The 17,834-nt window shown below is 37.0% G+C and overlaps 2 protein-coding genes across 2 annotated transcripts; one reads left to right on the plus strand and one right to left on the minus strand.

Moving 5' to 3' along the window:
• The first annotated feature begins 423 nt into the window (after positions 1–423).
• Positions 424–1,865, plus strand: LOC105791908 (uncharacterized). The gene is made up of 3 exons (XM_012620210.2): positions 424–851; positions 954–998; positions 1,095–1,865. The coding sequence occupies exons 1-3, from the start codon at positions 587–589 to the stop codon at positions 1,235–1,237; spliced, it is 453 nt and encodes a 150-aa protein (XP_012475664.1). The 5' UTR covers positions 424–586; the 3' UTR covers positions 1,238–1,865.
• An 8,552-nt stretch (positions 1,866–10,417) lies between these two features.
• On the minus strand, positions 10,418–13,119 carry LOC128043061 (uncharacterized). The gene is made up of 4 exons (XM_052634868.1): positions 12,925–13,119; positions 11,966–12,025; positions 11,147–11,335; positions 10,418–10,990 (listed from the first exon to the last, which is right to left on the minus strand). Exons 1-4 carry the CDS (start codon positions 13,117–13,119, stop codon positions 10,418–10,420), a joined length of 1,017 nt encoding a protein of 338 aa, XP_052490828.1.
• Positions 13,120–17,834: the final 4,715 nt, after the last annotated feature.

Consider the following 17,834-nt stretch of genomic DNA (forward strand, 5'->3'; position numbering starts at 1 on the left):
TACTATTAAAATTCATGCATAATTTGCATAAAAATACTCAAATTTAAAATCTCAAAATTATTATAGTTTAATTTTTCATTAAATCAATATCTTAGAGACATAAGTTTTATTATATTTAAATAAATTATAACTTTTTATTTCGGATAAATAAGTAAAAATGATTTATTTAAGTATAATGTAAATTAAAATCTAAAGAAATGTACTAAAAATGTAAAAATTCATTTAAAAAAGAGAGTAAGCTGAACAAATTTATATAATTTTAAAAGACATCATTGATTAGAATAAAGAGTAAGGTCCACAACTGGTGAAACCAATAATTCTACTACCCGTATTTTAGAAAAGGCAAGAAGCGCCCCTCAACACAACAAAAAGAGCGCTCAAATCAATTATCTTATTCCCCTTTATAAAAGATGTTTAAAATCGGATTAATTAATGCTTAAGTGGTAAGACTGCTACACTACTAAACAGCGAAGTAAACGACCAAGTCACCTATCCCTTAAAGAAGATACTCAAACCCTCAACTAATCCTCATTTTCACTAACCAGTAACCAACCTTTGTCTCTTTCTCCGCTTTTCTGTTTAGAGCATGCAGAGACAATCCTTAGGTTCGCCAAGCTCCAAACTCCGCATCCATGGCGGAGAAGAGAGTTCCGTCTCCGAAGATCAGAAACGCCAAGTAATCATCGATGATGATGACAGCAAAGACATCAGGCCTCGTCGATTTTCCTTCTCTGCAACCTCGTCGTTGACATCGCCTCCTAAGCCTGAGAAGTTCATTCACTTAATTCCTCTTCTCACTCTCCTTTGCTTCCTCATTCTTTATCTAAATTCTCACAGTCCTTCACAATCTGGTATGCTTTTTTCGGTGTCAATCAACGTACGGATAAAGTTGACAAACGAGGTTATTCAGGTTTAATATTCACAGTTTGTTCTTTTGGATTTATTTGTTTCAGATTTGGCTGAATTTAATGGATTTAAGCATCCCTCAAAGCATTCAGGTATAATGCAGCTTGAATTCACCTTCCTTTTTCTTTTTTTTTGAAATTTGTGGTTTTTATTCTTGTTATCTCCTTTTGGGCCCTCGTTTTTTGCAGACTCAACTGCAATCGGTCATGTTGACCATTTTATTGATTCTCGGAGAGGCGATGTTTTGGGGATTCGAAGCCTAAAGAACTTGCAAGAACTTGATAAAAACGTCTCAAAATCTCGCCCCCACAGGAAAATAGCCGATTTCTAGGCGGCCGTCTCTCGGTTTATCTCTCTCTCTATCTCTTTCCCCCGTCGCTCGTTCATGGCCTCCTTGTCAAGCAGACCATAAGCCCACACGTGTCGGCCACACTTGCACGTGCGAGCATTTTGTGCACAAAAATTGTTTTGTCTATCGTGTAGAATTAAATTGCATGTTAAATTCTTAGGTTGTGAAGCAACTAGCTTAGCTGGCGCTGCGTGGTGGCCCTTGTTCAGTTATTTTATTATCATTTTTTTACTTGAAATAAATTACATGAGGGTTGCTTGGAAAAAGTATTTCCAGATTAAAGAAATCAAATAAGCTAAAGTGCGCGATGGAAGGCGTGAGTTAGCGATAGAGGCGGCCGGAGTTTGGGATCCAGCTGGGAATAAGGAGCGTCATAGTGCATAGCATATTAATTGCTCAAACGGTGATACTGATAATCTTATTCTTGATTTGGTTGCATTTCTTTTTTCTGTTACCATACTCAAAGCTACGTGTGTAATTAAATGGGTGTAAGTGTTATAATTTCGGAATTGCTTTGGGTTATTGACGATGTTTAAGTTCCTTTGTTTTCTTTTCCTAATGTTTATAAACATTTTTGAAATAATTGTACTGAGAGAGCGTGCTGTCTTAACTGGGTTGAAGATTGTTTGGAAGCGATAGCGATGCAATTGCGACGTCATTATTAAGGCACAGAAATTGTCGGTTGTCACGGACGCGGGTGGGTGAGTCCAATTGGTTCAATCCTCCCCTTTTCCACTTCACCCTTTTTGGGCTAGAAAGAAAAAAAAGACGGGAGGAATAATGAGATGAAAGATAAGATGAGACGCATGCTCGATGGTGATGACCACGTGCCGCCCCTACATATTACGCAGAGCCAGGTGTACCCTTCCTACGTAGAGGCTTGATAATTTATTTGGTTCTTTGTCCCCATCCTCACCTCACCTTTCGCATTTGGGTCCCCCCCAACTCTAGTCACCTAGCCTCCCACAGTCATCATATAACACCAAAAACTAAGTTAACACATAAACTTTCAATTTCTTTGCTCTTAAAAACATTGGTTTGGATAAGGGCTTTTAAGTCGAATTTTTAATATTTATTTTATTCTTTGATGATAAATTGAAGAAAAATTACATCAAAGTAAACTAAACAAGAACACCACTAGTTTTGTCTTGTTGACTAGACATCAAAAACTTGCAACCTTAACCTTCATCTTAAGTTTAACTTGACTAGACAATCAATTTTATAGGAAAAATTCAACTTGACTAGAGACAATCAATTCTATAGGAAAAATTTAAGGTAGTCATTCTCGAATCTTTTCTTTCAATCCAAATGCAGCTATAACAATTTCTATATATTTTTTAAAAAAATTTCTTTTAAAGATACAACATATACAAGTATGACGTATATGATTGTGGCATGTTGGTTGTAAATGTCATCCAATTGTAGATAGTTGAGTCTATTTTACAGTTTTTTTTCATCATTTCAAAATAATGATAAAATTTATTTTATAAAATCATAATTGAATCATGATTGCTGAATAAGGGATAGTATCCAATAAATTTTGCATAAGACAACGATAAATAAAATGAGACTATCAGATCGTATCGTAAAAATTGTGCGTTATATCACATAATTGATATTTTTCTTCACACTGACTTTAAAATAGTGGGATGAAAATAATGTAGTGCGGAGAGGATGCTAGTGGGATCCGCCAGGCCCTGCATCAGTGGACTATAAAGACTTGGTCTCGTGACTGCTTATATCATCTTTTTTACAGGTTGTTTTGACTTTTTGTTGTTTTTATTGTTGGTAGGATTAATTAAGCTTAAGTTTCCTGGACAGAATTTAGTTCTTCGATTAATTTAACTATTATATTATTAAAAAGAATAATAATAAAGTTCATATTTATTGTGTAAAAAATATGTTGCTAATTATTATTATTTAATTTCAATTCAATTTCAAACAAAAGATTTCATTTACACAACCATAAAAATTTTAAAACTATCAACTCTATAAATGGTAATTTTTCATTATATTCCAATTTGATTTTATTTAAATTTTTTAATAATATAATAATTAAAGTTATTCATTTAATAATATAGGAACTACTTTGATCATGTCTCTATAATAGATGTAGTTATCAAATATATTCATTGATTATTTAATTTCTAGCTGCTTGCATACGCTCTTGTTGTCCTCCCCCCATTGTCATCATTGTTAAAAAAGGTTAAGGCCTAATTTAGGAATGCTTCTCAAAAGTATTTTTTAAAAAAAAATTTAGAGAGAAGCTAAAGTTTTTGACCTTCTAAAAAAAGTACTTTTGGGCCAATTTTTGCATTGGGAGAAACATTTTTCTCTAAAAAAAACAGCTTGTTTAGGAATATTTTTGTTTCAAAAATATTTTTAAGAAGCATTTCTAAACTAAGTGTAAGACTAAACTTAAAAACCGAGAAAAACAAGACAGATTGAATTTACCCGTTATGCGAATTTGAATTTTTAAATTTCGATTTGAATTTTTATTTTTTAGAAATAAATATATTGTTTAAAAATTGAAAATTATTATCTCATCATTCTTTTAATTTTCTTCTAATTTGAGAATGACAAACTTTATATTAATACATGTGTTGGTAAGTTTGAGAAAGGCAAACTTAACTCCTTTTATTTTTGTGCCCCCTTTTTGGTGTCAAGTCATGTATCAAATTAAATCAGTAGTGATGAAACCACGTGCTTTTGTGGGTGATTGAGAAAGTTAATTAATCCGAATAACTTTTGATCCAAGGAATTATTAAACTTTGTTGGATTAGAATCGTTTTGTTTTGGAAATATATTTATGCTTATTTTGGGACTTAGATGAACTTCCATAGCGGTATGCATGCAATCAATTAAGTCCAAATATGCAAATCTTTCTTCCATTTGGAATTCATAGTCTTGAGATGCCAATGTTTGGTAACCACTATTTCTTTGTAGAAATCAGAAATGGTAGTTGCTTGTAGCTGCTAATATTTGGTTGGTGGTCCTTATAGTTTTGACTTTCCTTTTTCCAGCTAAAATTATTTGCAATAGCTTTCCTCAAGTTCCTTTCTTTTCCCCCTAATGGCCAGTGGAGAGTGGTTGGGTAACCTGAGGAGCCACCGGATGTAAGGGATATGGATATAAGCTCACCTAAGATTGATCATCAATTCTTCAAGGATACCTTACCAAACAATTGGGCAAATACTTCAACTGTATTGATTCGGAAAAGTGAAATTTTGGAGCTTGAAGAGAAAGTAGAGAAATACATAGTACATATTGTCGAAACCACCCCTTTTTGAAAAGCAAAAATTTTGGTTGTCGACTTAAAATGAAGCCAAAATTTGGAGTCGCTACCGATCTTTTAAAGAGGCGTGATCGGATTATCTTGAAAACGATTTTAGGTCTATGAATTTTGAGAAAGTAGGTTCGGGAGTCGGTTACGCATGAGGAAGGGTTAGCACCCTCGTAGCGCCCAAAATTGGTACCGAATTGATTGTTTAATGTCTTAGTGTCGAGAATTTGAAAAGATTTTAGAAATATGATCCTTCCCTTTTTTATTAATATTAATTTGATAAAAGAGGCTTGGGTAAATTAAGGCGAATGTCAAAGACCTTCTCGTCTCAGAGTAATAAAATGTCATACCCAATACATTAGGACACGACATTTTTAGTCCTCGAGAATGAGCTTGTCCTTTGATTTTCAAAACTCTTGAGGTTAAGTTAAAAAAAAAAGATATTCAATAGCTTTAAGTCAGATGAAAAATTGAAACCCAATACGGTAGGGCACAATTTCTCAAAATTCCTAGCATTGAATATATCCCTTATTATTATTAAAAATCTTCCTTTCGAGAAAACGACATATCACATCCAGTACATTAGGACATGACATATCGAATTCCCGAGAATAAGTTTTTATTTATGTGTTTTGATTTAAGAAAATTTTCGATTATTTAGATTCATCGAGGAAAATTGGAACCCAATACGTTAGGGCTCAAATCTCTCGAGGATTCCAAATTTCGAATATTACGTTATTTTGAAAGCTTTTGGATGAAATGATTTTGATACTTAAATGATATTAATCGTAATTCTTTTGAGCGAAATAAAATATTGAATAATGATGTACAATGCGAGATGATGATTCATAGGTTAAAACATATACTAATGAATGTCACACAATCAATAAACATAAATGAACAATACAATATAACAATGGTAAGAATCTCATATTATATGTTGGTAGATATTAATACTAAAAGCTAAAGAATTAAAAGGAATATCAAATAAATTAATATAAACAATTTTTGAAATAAACCAAAAAAATGAATAGCATACAAGGCGAAATTGCAAATTTCTAATAAATCACATGCACAAAATTTTATCACAAACAATGTATATATACATACAATTTGAAATAGATTTAAAGGAAGATAAAAAGAAATACTATGTGGAATTTTGATATTAAAATGAATTTGAAGTAAATAAAAATATATGTATAATATACCAAATAATATACATACATTAATCTAAATAAGTAACGTATATGAAATGAAAAGTTTAATGATAATACGAATGATACTAGAATTAATAAATAATAATGATATTATTACTAAATTAATTGATAAAAAAGGGATTAAATTAAATTAAAAACAGAATTAAAAGAGCCAAATGAAAATAAAATAAGGTAAAGGGGCCGAATGCAATGCGCGGATAACTTGGGGGACCAAGTGGGAAATAATCCCCGTCCCTCCAAAACGCAGCATATAGTCTGGGCCAAGATGCAACAAAAATAAAATATGGGGGATAAATTTAAAGGGAATAAAAAGACCTATTTAAACACGCTATAATAATCGAGGGACCACTTGCGCAAATTGCCCAACAAGGGTCAAAACACGCGGATCCTTCCCCGGGTCGGGTCACCACGAGGGTCGTAGGCCTTTAAACAGCGCCGTTTTGAAACCATTGCCTCGGCATCAAACGACGTCGTTTCCAGTATTGCCTATAAACTAAAAAAAACCTAAATATCAGTAGCCCCTTTTCTTTTGAAGAAAAACCTAAGGCAGAGGAGCACCCCCATGCGCCGCTTCAATGTCGGAGTCTCCCCAACCATTTGGTTCCAATCGGAACCAACAAGGGATTCGACGGTGGACTTAACCAGGTATGGGCTTTTCCCCTCCTTATTTTGCTACTCGATTTACGAAAACAAATCCAAAGAAAAAATAATAATAATGAAGAGGAAAAGGGAATTCAGAATCAGAAATCACCTCAAACGTATGCTCTCTTTTTGTTTTTTGAAATTTTTGTATCTTTGTATTGATATTGTGGGTGTCCGTAAAAAAATTTACAAAAGTCTCGCCTTTTGTTTTATAGGCCGAGAGAAAATGAAAAAAAACATCGAAAATACAATTTTTTTCCTTTTCTGCTGCGTTGTTTGGCTCTATTTGCAGGTACGGCGTACGGCGAGGGACGTGGCATGTACGGAGGCGCGGACGTGGCACATACGAAGGTGTGCATGGCTGGGTGGAGCGCAGAGAGTGGCGCTGGAAGTCGTGCGGTCATGCGGTGCTGGAAACTGGGTACTGCTAGGGTTTCGGTGGATTTTGGGCCTGGGATAAATTAGGTTTGGGCCAGTAATTGGTTATTGGGCTGGATTTTGTAATTTGGGTTGCTAGGGTATATTGGGTTTGTGATTTGGGCTATTTTATTTATAAATGGACTCTTAACATTTTGCTTTTATATTGCTTTTATTTATTTTAGTGGGGCCGGGTCGAAATTGGGCATTACAGCTGCCCCTCTTTGCTCGTTGTCGTGTAACGGGAACAGAGCAAAGACTTTAAAATGGCCAATTTTGCCCGGTCGTGTTGGACCTTGGTGCTTTTCTTCTTCAAGTAGCCTCATTCTATCCTACTGCATCTTTAGAGGTATAGGGATTGGTGCTTCGGTCCACACCACTGCAACTTCAGGGAGACAAGATTTGTAACTCGTAACTTTAGCCTGTTTAACCGCAACGTCGGGGAAGCGAGATTCACCGATGTGGCTTTAATCTGTTCCACCGCAATCTCAGTGAGATGAGATTTCTGGCTTCAATATGCTCCACTGTAACCTCAGGGAGATAAGATTCACCATTTTCGATTAGGAATTCTTCGGTCTATTCCACTGTAATCTCAGGGAGATAAGACCTGATGCGATCTACTCTACTGTAACTTCAGAGAGATAAGATCCTTTATTTTAATCCGTTCCAATTGTAATATCGGGGAAATAGGATTCTCGGCTTCAATCTGCTCATTGTAATCTCGGGAGATAAGACTGATCGATCTACTCTCGTAACCCGGAGAGATAAGATCCTTTATTTTAATCCGTTCCACTGTAATATCAGGGAAATAGGATTACTGGCTTCAATCTACTCTGCTGTAATCTCAAGGAGATAAGATCTGTAATTCTTCGGTCTATTCCATTGCTGACCAGGGATATAGGACTTGTGACTTAAATCCGCTTCCTTACTCTTGAAGATAAGACTCGCTGTCTTCGATCTGCTCCGCTATTGCTTAGGGAGACAAGATCTGTAATTTCCCTGATCTGTTCTCTGGGGAACATGACCTGTATAATGAACCTAATTATGCCTAATGATTAGAATGACATGATCAAAATGAATCAAATGCTCCTAACTAGACATGTGTGAATGGTGTTTGCATGAATGCATAATTTTATTTTTCTGAGAATGATCCCATTTAGGTCGATTACTCGAAGTTTATTAAGGCTTTGTCACGGCCATGCTTCAACACATTCCTTCTTGGCCGGTGTTTTCAATGAAACCTTTAATTAAATTACCCCCACTGTAAACCTACAAGTTCAATCCTCTGGGTCGCAAAAAGTTGTATCTTCATCCTCAAGATGTAACTACAAAAATGAGGAGATCTGATCTTTTCTCAATCCTTTCCCATCGCCATTTAAGGATGCCAAACGTGTAATTCTTTGGTCCTTATACCACTCTTAAAGTGCCACACCCAAAATTTATGCACGAAGAATTTTCTACCAAAGAGATCTCTTCTTACTAACTCATGATTATTTTGTTCAATCAATGTTTTGTCAACAAAATCCAAAAGGATTGTCTTGATTTAGATTTTTCCTTCTTAGATTTCTGACCTTTAAACTTGTTTCGTTCTAAACAAAAGTTCTGTTTTAGGTTACTGTATTATTTAGAAACTTTTTCGAGTAATATGCAGAACTTCCTTTGTGAAAGTTTTATTAGTCCATTAATCCTTTATTCTAATGCTTTCAAAGAGAACACAACAATGGATAGAAATAGACTTGATTTGAGAGCATAAATTGCAATGAATAAAATATCAAGGATGTTGGGAATAAAAGAGGAATTGACTTGTATCTTAAAAAAGAATGAAGTGTTCCAAAGAAGCAAATATGAATAGTATAAAAACTAGATGCCCTAGATATCGCAGCTTGAATTTCTCTGTACAAACTTTCTGAAGACCCTTCTGAGTTTGACATGTATTTAGGAGATCTACAGTACTCTGTCAATGCTCCAAGATGTCGCATACCCTTTCTTGTTGATTCAGGTGTAACAAGATCTTTACATACCCTAATCTGATCAAAATTTGAAATGTTCTGATCACCTCATGCTCCATTCTGATCAGTATTTGAGCCGCCCTTTTCGGGTTTTCAGCTCAAATCCCTTTTGATCTCAAGGCGCCCTTTGCGGGTTTTCACCTTAAACTCTCTATTTTTTTTAGGAATCAAAGTGCCCTTTGTGGGTTTTCACTTTGGTCCCTTTCCTTCAAGTGAAGTATTTCTTGACTGAATTTGAGTTTACAGGATTTGACAAGTTTTTTCCATCCATCTCACTTAGAATCAAAGCTCCACCAGAAAAGGCCTTCTTTACGACATAAAGACCCTCTCAATTTGGCATCCATTTTCCTCTAAATTCTTTTTGTATAGGAAGAATTTTCTTCAACACTAGATCGCATTCGTGGAATTCTCTGGGACGAACCTTTTTGTTATAGGCTCGCATCATCCGTTTTTGTTGCATATGACCATGTTGGATGGCTTTTAACCTTTTCCCTTCGATTAAGTTCAACTGGTCGTATCGAGACTGAACCCATTCTGCTTCATCCAATTTCAATTCAGCTAAAACCCGAAGAGAAGGAATCTCCACTTCAATGGGTAAAACAAGTTCCATTCCAAAAACTAGAGAAAAAGGTGTTGCCCCAATAGAGGTCCTAACAGATGTTCGGTAAGCTAAGAGAGCAAATGATAGCTTTTCATGCCAATCATTGTAGGTTTCAGTCATTTTCCCCACAATTCTCTTAATGTTTTTATTGGCCGCCTCCACTGCACCATTCATTTTTGGGCGATATGGCGACGAGTTATGGTGACTGATCTTAAACTGACTACAAACCTCCGCTATTGTGTTATTATTCAAATTCAACGCATTGTCGGATATGATTCTTTCAAGCATTCCATATCGACAAATGATCTCTTTTTTCAAGAATTTACTAACCACTGATTTCGTGACATTTGCATATGAAGCAGTTTCCACCCATTTGGTAAAGTAATCAATGACCACAAAGATGAAACGATGCCCATTCGAAGCCTTCGGTGATATTGGCCCAATAACATCCATGCCCCACATGGAGAACGGCCACGGAGCAGTCATAACGTGCAAAGGTGAGGGAGGTACATGTATCTTATCTCCATAAATTTGACATTTATGACACTTATTGGCATAGCTAATGCAATCCCCTTCTATAGTAGACCAATAGTATCCAAATCTCATGATCTGTCTAGCCATTGTAAAACCATTTGCATGGGTTTCGCAATTGCCCTCATGGACTTTTTCCAGGATCTTTCTAGCCTCCATGGCATCTACACATCTTAACAGCACTTGATCTTTCCCTCTTTTGTACAACACTTCCCCATCTAAGACATACTCAATGGCTATTCTTCTCAGTGTTCTCTTGTTGTTTTCTGTCGCTTGATCAGGGTATTTTCGATTCTTCACATACTGTAGTATACTCTGATACCAAGGGTGATCATCTTTTCCCTCCTCTTCAATACTGTAGCAATGAGCCAGAACTTCATATATGCTCATCTGAATAGGCTTCATGATTTCTAACTTGTTCACCTTAATCATCGAGGCTAGAGTAGCCAGTGCGTCAGCCATCTAGTTTTCATCTCGTGGGAGATAACAGAAAGTGATGTCATCAATCTCGTCAATCAATTCAAGAACCAGTTCTTTATAACTGATCAACTTAGGGTCTCTGGTTTCCCATTCTCCTTTGAGTTGGTATATCACCAATGCGGAATCTCCATACACTTTTAGCACTTTAATTTTACGTTCAATGGTAGAAGAAATACCCATAATACATGCTTCATATTCTGCCATATTATTTGTGCAATCGAAGTCCAACTTGCTAGCGACAGGATAATGATCTCTACTTGGGAATACCAAGACTGCCCCAATTTCATTACCTATAGCATTTGAAGCTCCATCGAAATTTAACTTCCAGATGTGGTCTATTCGAGGGTTTTCTTCAGTGTTTGCCACATACATTAAGTCCTCATTTGGAAAATCGAAGTTCAAAGGCTCATAGTCTTCCAAGGCTCTGCTGGTTAGAAAATCAGCTATTGCACTTCCTTTTATAGCCTTCTGACTTACATATACTATGTCAAATTCAGAGAGCAGAATTTGCCATCTAGCTATTCTCCCATTTAAAGCAGTTGATTCCATCATGTACTTTAAAGGATCCAACTTTGAAATCAGCCAAGTCTTATGATACAACATGTATTGCCTTAGTCTTCGAGTTGTCCAAATTAAAGCACAACACAACTTTTCAATGGACGAGTACCTCATTTCATAATCAGTGAATTTCTTGCTGAGATAGTATATTGCTCTTTCTTTCTTTCCTGTTTCGTCATGTTGGCCCAAGACACATCCCATGGAATTGTCAAACACCGTTAGATACAATATCAATGGCCTATCTGGACTAGGTGGTGATAGTATTGGAGCATTAGCCAAGTATTGCTTTATCTTGTCAAAAGCTTTCTGACATTCCTCGTCCCATTCTCCTGGATTATGTTTCTTCAGAAGGCAAAACATTGGATCGCATTTCTCAGTCAATTATGAAATGAACCTGGCAATGTAGTTCAACCTTCCTAGGAAACCTCAGACCTCTTTCTGAATGCTTGGAGGAGGCAAATCTCGTATTGCTTTAACTTTATCCGGGTCAATCTCAATCCCCTTCCTACTGACTATGAAGCCCAACAACTTTCCTGATCTGACTCCAAATATGCATTTTACTGGGTTGAGCTTGAGCTGAAATTTTCTCAATCTTAAGAACAATTTCCTCAAGACTCGGAGATGGTCTTCTTCAGTTCTAGCTTTTGCAATCATATCATCAACATAGATCTCAATTTCTTTATGCATCATGTCATGAAATAGGGTGACCATTGCCCTTTGATACGTTGCTCCTGCATTTTTCAATCTAAAGGGCATTACTTTGTAACAAAATGTTCCCCATAGGATAATGAATGTGGTTTTCCTCATATCCTTAGGATGCATCTTTATTTGATTGTATCCAGAAAAGCTGTCCATGAAAGAAAATAATGAGTAGCCAGCTGTGTTATCTACCAAAGTGTCAATGTGCGGTAGCGGAAAATTGTCTTTTCGACTAGCCTTATTCAAGTCCCTATAATCCACGCACATTTGTACCTTTCCATCCTTTTTGGGAACAGGGACGATGTTTGCTACCCATTCTGAATACTTGACCTCCTGTAAGAATCCAGCATCGAACTGCTTTTTGACCTCCTCTTTTATTTTCAATACAATATCAGGTCTCATTCTTCTGAGCTTCTGCTGAACTGGTTTACAATCTTCTTTTATAGGTAAACGATGTACTACAATACTAGTATTTTAACCCTGGCATATCCTGGTATGACAGTGCGAAAACATCTTTGAACTCTAAGAGTAACTCAATGAGGTCATGTTTTGTCTTTGCGGTGATATCAATTTTGATTTTCACCTCTTTTCCTTTCTCTAGGCTCACAATTTCTAATGATTCCTTATGAGGTAGGATTTGTTTATCCTCTTGTTCCACCATTCTCAACATGTCCGGAGATACACCACAGTCTTCGTCATTTTCAAAGTCACGAGATCCTTCTAAACACATGTCTTGCTCAAAAAGAGACTCCGTGTTTGAAACAACATCACTCATGTCATTGATATCTGAGGACCTATGGGGATATGCCAAAGAATATACAAAAATATAAATTTATGAATAATTATTTGTACAGTCAGGTTATAAATATAATGAAAAAAATCATTTGGAAGACAATCAATCAAATGGAAAATATTTACTTGCCTGGAAAGAATAAAAGAATAATTGCTCGAAATGAATGCAAAGATGTATTTTATTAGGATAAAGATATTCAGACTTAAGCCTATTTCACAAAGGATTTCTTATCATTCTTAGGCTAAAAAAAACAATAATGTTTTGAACATTACTCTGAATAAGCTCTAAAGACTACAGATATTTCTTCCGCAGTCCAATTGTTTAGCTCACTCCCAGGTTCGTAAGGGCAAATCTCCAGCAAGGTCCTTCTTTCTATTGTCTCTATAGCATTGATGTGAACATTTTCCAACATTTATTCAGTGCTTTCTCTTCTGGATACCCCTTGCTCAGGGTAAATAAACCCACCCGACACAAAGGATCTATATATGTGGGGAAAGGTCAAAGGCTTCCACTTGACTTCCTCTTCGCTCAAACGTGCCATTCTTCTGTCCTGTCTTTTTTCTGCATCTTTCCTCTTTTGTTTCATATCTGGTTTGTAACCCAGGCCAAAGCGATCAAACTTTCCTTTCAGCATGGGTGCTTCAATCCTTCCTTGAAGGTATTTTCCCAATCATTTCCCTGGCGAAGCTCCTTTTCCTACCATCAACTGTAGACCCATCTCGGTAGTCTTGATATCTTTGGTACCGGAATTCTGTTTCCTTCAGCGATAAACGTTGCGTTCACAAATTTCAAAGAACGGAAAGAACATTCCACTGCCTCGTCATTGGTCTCTACATGAGGTGTATCACCCGTTACCCTCGCAATGATATCCTCCTCCGTACTTATTGTTACCAATCGACCCTCTGATATTAGCTTCACCTTCTGATGTAATGATGAAGGTACTGCCCCTGCCGAATGTATCCACGATCTTCCCAATAAACAGTTGTAGGAAGGCTTAATATCCATTACTAGAAAGTCCACCTCATAAGTAGTTGGGCCAATCCTTAATGGTATTTCAATTCTTCCTATAACCCCTCTTTCCGTTCCATCAAATGCCCTTACTATATTCTGGCAGGCTTTCATATGTGAACTGTCCACAGGTAGTCGATTAAGAGTGGACAAAGACAATAGGTTTAGTGCGGATCCATTATCGATCAAAACCCCCGGTAATGTGTCCTCCCGACATCGGGTAGTAATGTGTAGAGCTTTAGTAGAACCCTTACCTCCAGACGGTATTTCATCATCATTGAAGAAAATAAAATTGTCAGCGCTTATATTATTGATCAATCGATCCAACTTATTGACTGAAATGTGATTGGCCATATATGTTTCATTTAGTACCTTCATCAGTGCATCTCGATGTACTTCTGAGCTTAAGAGCAAAGCTAATATTAAAATACGAGCTGGTTGTTTATGCAGTTGCTCCACGACACTATATTCGTTATATTTTAAGAACTTCAAGAATTTCTTTGCTTCTTCTTTTTTTATTGGTTCATTAACCAATGGCTCAGATTCTGCCGCCTTCCCTTTCTTCTGTTCTACCATCGGAGTATTTTCTCTTGGCAATTCTACTTGAGTGTCATAACGCTTCCCATTACGTGTATAAGAACCTCTTTCCTGATATTCTTTTACCATATTGCCCTCAACTTCTTTTCTTGGAATTGTCACATTGCATCCGTAACTCCACAAGACCATTTTGTCATCTTTATATGTGAAACTTGGCGATTTCTTGATTACAATTTTTGGTGTTACCTGAACCCTAGCCTCATTACTCTTAGGGCGTGAGATAATGACCATATGATGATTTATTTTTAGAGTCCCTATTCCCGACTCTGTCGCGCATATGCTCCTCCTTTCTTCCGCATCTTCATAGAACCTCATCTCCTTATTATCCATCATGCTTTGAACCAAAGCCCTGGATCCTTCACATTCTTAGATTTCGTGCCCTATTTTATGATGGAATTCACAATAATTTCCCATCTCATACCCTTCCTCAAAACCTGGAATAACTAACCCTCTTTTTGCTATCTCCTTCCAGACCCATTTCAATAGAGTTTTTACTTCAGCAATGTCAGTCTTGACTTTTCCCTCCGTACCTTCGCTCAAGATATTCACTCCCTTATCATCATGATTGGGCAATGGACTTTCTGTGCTGGGTGAGTCATCAAATTTGACAACACCCAATTTAATAAGTTCTTCTACTACCTTCTTGAAAGTGGTACAATTTTCTGTTGAGTGCCCTGAAATTCCCGCATGATAGTCACACTGTGTGTTCGTGTCATACCATTTTGGATACGGGGGTTGTAGAGGATTCAAGTAATGAGGAGCAACAACATGTGCATTAAATAAATTCTGATACAACTCTTTATATGTCATTGGAATGAGAGTGAACTGAGGCTTCTCAGTATTTTATCTCATTCCTGACTCTTGTTTCGATGAGCCTTGTTGATTAGTAACCATCTTCCTTGGTTGATTCGTTGTAACTGATTTACTGTATGCGTTCACATTGTTTACTTCACCTTATCTTTTCTTTGGAGCTGACCTTCGATTATTCTCACCACCATCTATTTTTCCACTTTTAATAGTATGTTCAATCATTTCGCCATTCATGATTATATCCGAGAAAATCTTTGAGGCACTTCCTAACATGTGCGTGATAAATGGTGCCTTTAATGTGTTGATGAAAAGCATCGTCATTTCCTTTTCCAAAAGTGGTAGCTGAACTTAAACTACAATCTCTCTCCACCTCCGTGCATATTGTCTAAAACTTTCGTTTGATTTCTTTTCCAAGTTTTGCAAAATGATTCTATCAGGCATTATTTTAGATACATGACTGTACTGTCTCATAAAAGCTTGCGCCAAATCCCTCCATGTGCTGATTTTGGTTTGGCTCAACTGGTTATACCATTTAGACGCCGCCCCAATGAGGCTATCCTGAAAATAATGTATTAATAGCTGATCATTGTTAATATACCCAGTCATTCTCCTACAGAACATTGTAATATAGGCTTCAGGGCAACTAGTCCCACTATATTTCTTAAATTTTGGCATCTTAAACATGTAAGGAAGTACCAAATCCGGAACCAGACTCAGATCTTTTGCATCTATTCTACAATAACTTTCAATGTTTTCTATTTCCTTAAACTTCTCTTCAATCCATTTCCATTTCTCCTCAAACTGTTTTGGTAATTCTTCCTTTTCTTTATCCTTCTCAGCTACTTCATCGAAATCCGGGACAGTAAGATTAACCGGGTTCTCACCAGGGTTAGAACTTGATCCAGCTTGGGAGTTCATCGGTATTGAGATATCGGCTTGAAACCGCTGAGGCCTTATTGAAACAGAGGATCTACGCGGATGCACCTCAGTCTGAACCCTCTAGCATCCTTTCTGTCATGTCATGTTAAATTTTTTCCAATTACTCCTTCATTTGCATCTGTAACTGATCTTGCATTTCCTTTTGAAGTCGATCCAACTTTTCCAATCTTTGATCCATAATTTTTGATTTTGCACGAGTACCATAGCGGTGCTTGGTTGACGAGTTTTGGTTGGTTTCCAGATTAACTGTACTGATTTTAACCAATTAGGGTCTTTCGATGGACCTTAATGCATATGATGCAATGTAATGCAATGCATGAATGCAAAGAGGCGTTGATTTTTATTCAATTTCATTTAGAAAACTTTTACTAGAAAACAAAATTCTTTACATAAAACAGGTTACATATATGCTCTTGCCCTAATGCTCAGAACTTTAATTTTCCTAAGTAATGAAGCTAATTCCTGTCCTCGAGTTGATTCCAGCTCATACTTTACGCTCAGTGCATCGGCTTGTACCCCCAAAGTCTGCAGGTGATCAGCTACCTCCCGGATCTGAACCACGGCTTCTCCCATGATACGATTTCTATTTTCAACTTGATTCTGAAAATGGTAAAGTTGCTCATTCTGACGACTTTCGTTGCTTTCCAAGTACTTAGTCCGGATCTCACAACTTCGCAATGCCGATTCCAACTCTTCTATTCTTCCTTTCATTTCTTCGATCTTTCCCAAGCTCGCCCTTAATTCCATCGCAGAATTTCGACTTCGATACTAATGAAGAGATCTTTCTAACTCAGCCACTCTATCTTTTAGTTCGCACTTTTCCTTTTGGCTTTCTGACAAACTCTTTTCTAAAGCTCCATTTCGCATCTGAACCTCTCGAAATTTCTTTTCCCATCCATCAGCCTTGATTTTTTCTTCCCGAATCTCTTGACGCCATTGTTCTGGAGTTTTCCCTAGCCCAGCAGTTCTTATTGATAACCTCAACTTCTTATAGTCTGTCTTCAAACTGTCCAAGTCTTCCTCAGCCTTATTCTTTCCTTTTCTTAATTTCTCTGTCTCTAACTTTTGAAAATCCACATCTAATCCTAAGTGCGTCTTTTCTTCTTCCAACTGCTCGATCCTCTTTTCAAGCTCTGCATTCCTCTTCTTAAAATCGTGCTTCAGAATTTCCAATTCGGAGGGAACAACCCACAAATGTTCTTCTATTTACTGACTATCTCATTGACTTGGCCTTGGGATGTTATCATTGATTCTTCTAACCCACCATTCATTATATTCAGGAGTTGTCGTCGAGCCTACGGCTAATCTCTTCATCTGTCGAGTTTGGTCCCATGCACTGGTTATCTCTCGAATCTTCTTTTTATATCCATTGTCTTTATACGAGAATTCAAACTCAGCTAAGCCTTGGGTTGCAGGTATAAACTACATTGACCTGTACTGTCTTAGCACCATCAATGGAGCATAACCAACAGCTCCCCAGATTCCAAGTAACGGGACCCAATCGAAATTACAACATCGGTACAAGATCTCATCCAGAAGCAACCATGGGGCTCTCCACTCGATGTCCCCCTCATGAAGATTTTGAAGAATAACCAACCATTTCTCTTCCAAGATGTCATCTCTCTTTGGTGTAGCTGCTATCTCTTTTAACGGCGAATAATTTTCAGAGAAGACTCGATATGAAACCTTATCAATTTTCCAAAAATGACAGTGAAACCATGCGAGTAGAAGCTGCACACACCTGATGAATCTGCCTTTACCCGCCCTTCGACATGCATTCAATGACCTGAAGGTTTCTGCCGAAATTGCTGGGACTGGTGTAACCTTCTTATCAAGTCAGTCAAAGAGATCCGAGGTTGCCTCATCTACGTGCCCTAGTGCCTTAGGGAAAATTACTAGCCCATAAATGCTCAGAGCAAAGGTATCGACCCTTTTCCTCGCATTAGGGTGCCCCAAAATCAGCTATTACAGGCTTTTCCAAGGGATACATTTGCT

Source organism: Gossypium raimondii, chromosome 8, assembly GCF_025698545.1.
Source record: "Gossypium raimondii isolate GPD5lz chromosome 8, ASM2569854v1, whole genome shotgun sequence".
NCBI classification, from domain to species: domain Eukaryota; kingdom Viridiplantae; phylum Streptophyta; class Magnoliopsida; order Malvales; family Malvaceae; genus Gossypium; species Gossypium raimondii.